Here is a 9,606-nt window from a genome sequence, read left to right as displayed (position 1 = left end):
ATCACCCATTTGATTACTACGTAAACAAAAAAGTCATTACGATGCCATATATATTTTGCCTTATAATTACAATAGTACTTCCTTTCATTTCCATTACAATTAAACTCATCTAAAGCAATTATTAAATCTCGAAACCACTTCGAGTCCGGCACAAGCAAAGCACACGAAACTTTTTACAATCTCATCCGAATTACCCATAAAAACAATTCAGAAATTACAATGCAATATATCGTGTTAACATTAACCCCCATTGATAAGCCCTAATTGATAAAGTCTATAATTACACACAAATTTTCTTAACGCTCTAGACACAGACATAAAGATACATACACACAATTATAAATAAAAGGATGGTCATGCTAATGTTCGTGTTAAGGATTCATTCCAACAAGACACCAAAAATTGATACAACTACACAATTTATTACTTATTGGCTATTTTACTTTATTACTTTTCTGATCTGCTTAACCTTAGCTTGACTTGCAGCATTTTAACTAAATTGCTAACATAAAAAAATATAAATAAAAAAGAATTATTAAAAAAAAAAACAAATAATAACAACAGCTGCAACCATGAAAAGTTTCTCACACTCGATTCATACGCGACTTGTCTGAAACTCTTCACTCGATCATGCTGACCAGAAAAAATATATTAAAATCAAAATACGTTACATTTACTTTCCGTTCGTCAGTCAGTCAGCCGGCTAGTCAGTTCCTAAAATATTCATGCCATCCGATTGACTCCTTATACCATTTGGCCGTAGTACTGCACAGAAGCAACATTTAACATACATAATTTGACGAAAAGGCAGGTGGTAGTTGTTTTTGGAAATTCTGTTCACTTAATCTTTATTTACTTATTCAGGACTCCGGCAAGATTTACAGTGGGCAAAATATGAATCAAATTAGACTAAAATAACATATGAAGAAAAAAAGTTATAGGTTGCCTTATGCACTCTTAGTATAATGGTATTATTCTAGTAATCTGGCAAGCTCTGTATGAGTTATATATGAGTTTAAGAAAACATTGCTATGAAGTTATTCGACATCGAAAACTTCATGCTGCCTATCACTATATTCGGAAGAGGACGGGCAGAATTATTTCTTACCCATATTAATTTACCTATATATATATATTACTATATTACACATATTACAAATATGTTAAAAATATGTACAAATATGTAAAAGCTATTCATATAACTCATATGTATTATAAAAGTATAAAGTATAATAATCAGAAAATAAAACCTACATCTGCACAATATATATATAGTTATTAAAAAACAAATATTTTGTAAAGTAAAAATAATTTGGACTCTCTCTTTTTGAAGTGAGACTAACCTATTCCTCATTTGCACAATATATATATATAGAGAGTTACAATAAAAACTTATGTACCGTAAAAATAATTTGGACTCTCTCTTTTAGAAGTGAGACTAACCCATTCATAAAGCTGCCATAAAAATAAAATATTATAAGTCGTAAAAAAGCAGGACTCTCTCTTTTTGAAATGAGACTACCCCATTCAAATAGCACTTTTCATACATACGAGTACGAGTAATAAATCGTATCTGTTGATGATAATCAACGTTTTCTTTCAATTTACAAAAAATATTAATATTTCTATTTTGCATGTTTAAAGAAAAGAGATAGTATCCAAAATAACCAAAGTGCAATTTATTAAGAAATAGTATGTGTCATTATTGGGTGCCGAAAGAATGCCACTCTTTTGAGATTCTAACATTTCAATGATTCTTCCAGTGTAATCTAATGTATGGTATTAGGAAATATGTTCAAAGGATAGTTTCTGCACGTTGGTAAACTGCACCTGTTAACAATGAATGGTACATATCTTCAAGGAAATTAATATACAGACTTTTCTTATTATCTGTTACGTTGGCTGTAAGATGTTTAAGTAAAAATGAAACATGGCACACACATTCTTATTTTTAATGAATTTTCTTTTACGATGAGTCCTCCAACTAAATGTCAAATATATATACAAAAATAATCTACACTACTGAGTCTATACATCATAAAAAGCTATGATTTTTTCGAATCCATACAAACCATTTAATCTATCCATAATATATAATAATCAATTTAACTTAATTTATATATATATAACAACCATGAATATGTGCTAAAATACGTATACTAAAGACTTTCATATACAGAATATATCCTGAATTTCCTGAATATAGCCCACTGTGTTACTGGATACGTTACTATCAATTCCATAAAGGACGAGTGTTGACGATAATAACACCGAACAATTGTCGACAAAACCTGTAAGGAGCGAGAAAAATCTTGTGGGAAACTCACTAGCGAAGTGTTTCCCACGATTTTAAAAATCGGCAGTGGCAGCTTGTGGCAAGCAGGCTTTTAATTCATTACCTGATCAAGGCATTAAACTACCACTACAGAACTACCACATCAATACCAATAACAACAAGCAACGCAACGCAAATAACGCAAACAACCCCTACGAAGAAGAGCAACGAATTGAGACAAACTTGTTTGTAATCCTTAAAAGAAGATGAAAAAACCCACCACCATGCCACATTTAAACTCCTGCAGGTGTTGTTGTTGGTATAACACAAACTGACTGCGCTCCGCTCTCATTTTGTGCGTACTTTAAGCACGAGCAGTCAAGTTGCAATATAGTACACGTGCGCATATATAAGGCGGACGTGGCAACGGAATCAGCAACATTCTTAGTTTAGCACTTAAAGCAATAACATCAAAGTAATTTTCTCTTTACAAGTCTTCCATTTACGTAAAATTAAACTTAAATTTAAAAACAAATCAAAATGGCAACAAAATATGAAGAATCAAAAACTTATCAATATCGTAAAGTAATGAAACCACTTTTGGAGCGTAAACGTCGTGCTCGCATCAACAAGTGTCTCGATGATCTTAAGGATTTAATCGGTGAATGTATGCAGCAGCAGTGTGGTGATCCCAGTGTTAAGTTGGAAAAGGCTGATATTTTAGAATTGACTGTACAACATTTACGCAAGCTAAAGACACAAAAACAAAACTCTACACAGGACAACACAAAGTCACAGCACAGTTTCCGCTCAGGTTACATACAAGCAGCAAACGAGGTATCACGTTGTTTGGCGTCATTACCCAAGGTCGATGTTGCCTTCGGCACTCAACTTATGACTCATTTGGGTTTACGTCTTAATCAATTGGAATCAGCAGAAGAAGCACACACTGCCATTAACACACCATTGAGTATCAATTGTGGTGGCGCTTCAGCACATATCGCTTCAACTGCAATGTACAGTCCAGTCTCAAGCGGATATGCCAGTGACAGTGAAAATTCCCGTTGTTCGCCTGCACTTTCAAGTAAAAGCTTCAGTTCTATTTGTAATCAAGGGCTTTTGCAAATTAATAAACAAGTCTGGAGACCTTGGTAAAAAATATTTAAAGACTGAAATCAGATAAAAGGAGAGCGTGTTCAAGACTTTCAAATTGCACTTTATGGGTCTCAATATTTAATTATTCAATTAGTTAATCATTTTGTTAAATATTTTGTTAAATTTGTTAAGATTATTATTAATCAAGAAAAATACATATACTATTGTCTGTGATAGGGAAAGCTTTATAGAAGTACATTTTATATTAAAACATTTGTAAATGTTATTAAAAAAAAAATGTTTTAAATAAACAATTCAAAAAAAAAGATTTTGTTTTTCAATTTATGAAACTTGGTAAAAATTGTATGTACAAATTGATTGAAAGAGGAAGAAATAAAATCTGATTTGATGAAAAACAGTTTAATTAATATGTAGACATATTGAGGTTCTGACTTAACATAAATATAATAATTGTGTAGGCTTTGCTGAAGTAAAATGCAAGTTTTTTTTCTGTAACATAGCATTCTATACGTTTTTATATTTAAATTTTTTGTAAAATTATTTTATTGTTTTGGGTCCGTTACTTTAATACTAACAGTTTTAATATTTTTATTTCAATTTTTCAATGCAATTAGCTGACACTTTATTCACATTATTTATCTGTTTCTATGTTTTAATGAAATAGAAGAATTCTTTAACATAGAATAACTATTTAGTTGTGTTTAAAATATTATATCATGGAAACAAAGGAATATCTAAAGAAGTAATGACAATATATCCTCATGTCGACTTAATTACTTTAGTATGCATAACAAAAAATTTTGATTAATTTAACTCTAAGAAGTCATGTAAAGAAATTACATTAAATTTTTTCTCATACGTAATTAAAATAAAACTATTGGTCTATTATAAAATTGATTTACTACCATTTCATTCATTATTATATTAGATATGTACTAAACTTATTTCATGTTATAGCATCACAAAGATTCTTGTGAAGATCACAGCAATAGAAGGACACGATTTCAATTATATGCATACTTTAAAATGTAAATTTATAATGAAAATATAATATAAAATTTATCTACCTTGATCTCTAAAGCTGATTGTTAAAGTACCTGATTGTTAAAGTACTGACAAATTATTTAAAAATACATAATGTTCTAAAATAATGGTTTTATTAAGTAAAAAAGTTTTACAAACTGTGGCTAAGAATAACGATAAAGTATGTGATTCGAGAATCGGTGGCAACTACATCTCAGAGTCACTCATCTACATAGACAACCAAGTGCCGCTCATTATTTTCAACACGGAGAATACAAACAGGTCTCATTGTGTTTCAATAAAAACAAGGAAAGTGATATCTAGTTTTTGATGTCACTTAAAGGTATCATCCTTTACGAGCTACAACACTTCTATCGAATAATTGATTAAAATATTTACTGTGAGCAAATCATATAATTAAAGCAAGAAATTTAAAACTAAAAGACGGAACTGCTAAAGATAAATGTTAACAACATTTGTAACCACAAAAATTGGAAAAACTTTAATTAAGAATTTTTTTGCATTCATTGTATTTATAGTTCTGACACTGTATCTTTAGATTAATATTTCTCTCGGCTTCTGCAACACTCTTTTGTTGACGTAAAATTGACATTAAAGCAGGTCTATGAAAAACGACGGTGTCGAATTTTTTCAAAAGAAATCCGGGCTATTTCTACAATATACGTATAATGGTTTTATTCGAAAAGTAAAAGAACTGAATTCTTTCCCAAGGCAAGAATTTTATATTAACAGGCCATTTATAATAAATTGGATTGTTACCGTTGATGGTTGCACGTTCTACATGAAAAAATGGCAATAATCATGATAAGTGCTTAATATCAGTCTTATATGTAATGAAAATAGTGCAATAATTTTTTGGTTCGATGGCGTAGCAGTTTTATATAGTTTAGGATCGAATTTGTGCACCAATATTTACTTGAATAAAAATAATGGTTCGTTCTGATACCACGGATGGGACAGTATCCGTATTAACACATACGAAGTTTCATTCATATACGAAAAGACAAAACTCCGACCATACGCAGTAGCATGCCAGCACCGTAACTTTTGCCGTAAAATACATATGTATATTATATTTATATAATTTAAAAGCGATCGGGGGGCCCGCGTGCCCTCTGGGAGCGAGTACACAAGGCAACGTGTCTGATTGCATTTAACATGGAAAATGCCAGCGCAATCCTTGTTGTCCTCAATCCAAGTTGTCGCACAGCCTCCTCGTGGCACCCCTGGATAGTTACCTGGCACCCGCTGGGTAATGAACTAATAGTGCGTACGGCGAGTCCTATCCCCAGGACTTTAAATTTGGGTTGTGCACAGGGTTTGGTACCCGTCACGTAAAATCAACCACCAATGAAGGACGCAAGAATGCCTCGGAACTGGAAACCGAATAACGTTGACGACCAATGCAAACGATTAAAGGACTATGATTTACGGATATGCACCTGGAATGTCCGGACCCTCTATAGGGAAGGTGCCTCTATCCAACTGGCGGAAGCCCTCAATAAATGTAAGGCTGACGTCACCGCCATCCAGGAAATGCGATGGATAGGACAAGGCTGCTCTAAAAGAGCAAACTGTGATGTATACTACAGCTGCCATGCAAATCGACGTGAATTTGGATGCGGTTTTGTGGTAAGCAAGAGACTATCAAAATTAGTCCAGCGATTCACACCGGTGAACGAAAGGCTTGCCACACTCCGTATCAAGGCAAAATTTTTTAACATCACGTTAATTTGCGCTCACGCGCCGACAGAAGAAAAGGACGACTTGACCAAAGATACATTCTACGCGAGACTCGAGGAAATTTATGACCGCAGTCCCGCCCACGACGTTAAAATTGTTCTCGGGGATTTTAATGCAAAGGTTGGAAGAGAAGAAGTCTTTGGTCCAACTGTCGGAAAATTTAGCCTCCATGAATCAACCTCCAACAACGGTCTAAGGCTAATTGATTTCGCTGCGGCGCGAAATATGGTAGTATGTAGCACCAGATTCCCACACCGTGATATTCACAAGGCAACGTGGCTATCTCCCGATCAAGCAACACGAAACCAGATTGATCACTTCGTGATTGACGCAAGGCACGCTTCTAGTGTGCTGGACGTACGTTCATTCCGTGGTCCAAATATCGACTCAGATCACTACCTTGTCGCAGCCAAGGTACGCATGCGGCTTAGTACCGCCAACAACGTACGCTCCAATGTTCAGAAAAAACTAGACGTTAATAAGCTGCGATCACGAGAGACAGCCGAAGCCTTCGCCGCTCAGCTCTCTAGCCGATTAAACAACCAACCCTCCCGTTCCGATAATGCCGGTAGACAGTGGGGAAATATCTCTCACTCCCTACGCACAACAGCGGAAGATGTCCTTGGTTTCCAACGTCCCCCACGGCGAAACCAATGGTACGACGAAGAGTGTCGCCAAGCTACTGCTGCGAAGAACGCGGCCTATAAAAGGACCCTGCAGTCAGCAGCAACGCGAACCGTGCATGAACAATATCGGGAGATGAGGAAGGTAGAGAGGTGCCTATTCAGACGGAAGAAACGAGATCAAGAAAGGCGCGAGCGAGAGGAAATCGAGGTGTGTAGAAATAGGAATGATGCCCGTAAATTTTATCAAAAAGTCAACCGTCTGACTCAAGGCTTTAAGCCTGGTGCATCAACCTGTAAGGACGAAAATGGTAATCTGGTTACAGATACGCAGAATGTACTGAAAGTATGGAAGGAGCATTTCTCCAAACTACTATCTGGCGATGATAACATCAACTCTGCCATTGAAGAAATGCCCTCTGTATCCCCAATCGAAAATGATGATGTTGAAATTCCACCACCTAGCCATAACGAAGTGCGTGTTGCTATACAGCGACTTAAGAACAACAAAGCGGCATGCGCAGATGGCCTGCCTGCTGAATTGTTCAAGGCCGGCGGCGATATGCTGATAGGGTGCATGCATCAGCTTATCTGCAGAATATGGTTAGATGAAAGTATGCCCAGCGATTGGAATCTCAGTAGCCTTTGTCCTGTCTTGAAAAAAGGTGACCCGACGATTTGCGCCAACTATCGCGGGATTAGCCTGATACCTGTCGCGTACAAGGTTCTTTCAACTGTACTGTGTGAAAGGTTGAAGCCACATGCCAACTCACTGATTGGACCTTATCAGTGCGGCTTTCGACCTGGTCGCTCCACCATTGATCAGATATTCACACTGCGACAAATCCTGGAAAAAGCCCACGAACATAACATCGACACTCATCACCTTTTTGTCGATTATAAAGCAGCTTTCGATAGCCCCATTAGGGATCACGTTTACGCCGCAATGTCTGAGCTCGGTATCCCTGCAAAATTAATTCGACTTTGCAGAATGACGCTGAGTAATACCCGTAGCTCCGTCAAGGTAGGATCGAGTCTCTCTGAACCTTTTGATACCGTGCGAGGCTTCAGACAAGGTGATCCCTTATCATGTGACCTCTTCAATTTCGTCATGGAAGTGATCATGCGCAGGGCAGGTGTTCATCGTAATGGAACAATATTCTACAAATGTGTCCAGCTCCTTGCTTACGCCGACGACATTGACATCATTGGGCGTAGCAAGCGTGATGTTACAGCTGCTTTTGCTGCTATCGAAAAGGAATCTGCAAGAATGGGTTTAGCGGTGAATGAGGGAAAAACGAAGTATATGTCGGCTACTGGTAGAAATGTGCGTCGCTCGGACACCGGGCTAGTGGCTGGCGACTATACTTTCGAATCTGTCAAGGATTTCATCTACCTTGGCACCGCTGTAACGAATACAAATGATGTCAGTCTGGAGATCAGACGAAGAATCACCATTGCTAATAGGTGCTACTATGAGCTCAATAGGCAATTGGTATGTAGAGCTCTCTCTCGACAAACAAAACTTACGCTCTATAGGTCGCTCATCCTCCCTGTGCTTCTGTATGGCGCAGAAGCATGGACGTTATCCCAGAATGATGAAGCAGCACTGGGAGTGTTCGAGAGAAAAGTTCTTCGTAAGATCTTTGGTCCTCTACGAGTTGGCGACGACTACCGCATTAGAATGAACCACGAGCTGTACGAGCTTTATCACGACATTGACGTAATTCAGCGCATTAACATCCAGCGGCTTCGCTGGCTTGGTCATGTCGTGAGAATGGATGAAGACGCTCCGGCGAAAAAGGTGTTTGAAGCAGTAGTTGGCGGAAGAAGACGTAAAGGTAGACCGTGTCTCCGGTGGAGTGATCAAGTTGAGGGAGCACTAACTGGACTTGATATACGAGACTGGAGAAGGCGCGCACGCAGCAGAGGCGCCTGGGGAGACATGCTGCGTCAGGCCGAAACTCGGTAACGGGTTGTTATGGCCACATAAGTAAGTAAGTAAAAGCGATCGTAATACATCGTTACCTATAAAATCTATTATTAATCCCCAGAAATAAAAAAAGCATTAAACTTAATATATAAAAGAGCTCAAAAACTTATAGTCAAGCCGAATAAACTAATCCACATCAATGGGATTGAAAAAGCTCTCCATATTATATTAAATACACAAGATTTAAAACAAAAAAGTTAAGGCTGCATAATATAAACAATAATATTGAAAGAACCTTAACAATTTCAATCAAATAAAATATTATTATTAATTGAAATTATAATAAGAAAAATCATTTTATTGCAAATTATTTTTGATTGAATTACAAACGAATAATTTTATCAAAACCAATTAATGTTTTTACAATAATACTGATAATTAAGTTATGGTAGTTAAATAAATAAGTCAATTATATTTCATATGCATATTATTGTTAAACAAATATTTTTTATAATAACTTATACATATTAAATAACAATTTTCTAAGGAAGTACATAAAATTTACTCACCCATTTTATTCTGGTATGCGCTCAATAATGTGATAGTTATAAAATAATTTTCGAAAGTGACGATAATCTCCAGTCTTATTATTTATATTTAAATAAAAAAAAGATAGATAAATAGATGATTTTACTTCAATACAATTTACAGGAACTATTATATTTCTCACTCGTTGATTTTTGAATTAAATAGTATTTATTTATTTATCAGTGTTCAACAAATTACAATATTTCAACTGATATTACGTATATATACGTATGTGATTCCTGCGTAGTCTAGCTAGTTGATTTATTTGTTGAAAAAGTTTCTAA

The 9,606-nt window shown here is 35.8% G+C and overlaps 1 protein-coding gene across 1 annotated transcript; it reads left to right on the top strand.

The window, feature by feature from the left end:
• Nucleotides 1–2,718: 2,718 nt before the first annotated feature.
• Nucleotides 2,719–3,525, top strand: LOC119663212 (enhancer of split m7 protein-like). The gene has a single exon (XM_038072868.1). It carries the CDS (start codon nt 2,816–2,818, stop codon nt 3,428–3,430), a length of 615 nt encoding a protein of 204 aa, XP_037928796.1. The 5' UTR covers nt 2,719–2,815; the 3' UTR covers nt 3,431–3,525.
• Nucleotides 3,526–9,606: the final 6,081 nt, after the last annotated feature.

The sequence above is a fragment of the Teleopsis dalmanni genome, unplaced genomic scaffold (genome assembly GCF_002237135.1).
Source record: "Teleopsis dalmanni isolate 2A unplaced genomic scaffold, ASM223713v2 unscaffolded_contig_0223, whole genome shotgun sequence".
NCBI lineage: Eukaryota > Metazoa > Arthropoda > Insecta > Diptera > Diopsidae > Teleopsis > Teleopsis dalmanni.
This window is presented reverse-complemented; position numbering and strand designations above follow the sequence as displayed.

Excerpts from the sequence above, each read along its gene's own strand:
- LOC119663212 (XM_038072868.1), top strand. The coding sequence starts at position 2,816 with ATGGCAACAAAATATGAAGAATCAAAAACTTATCAATATCGTAAAGTA.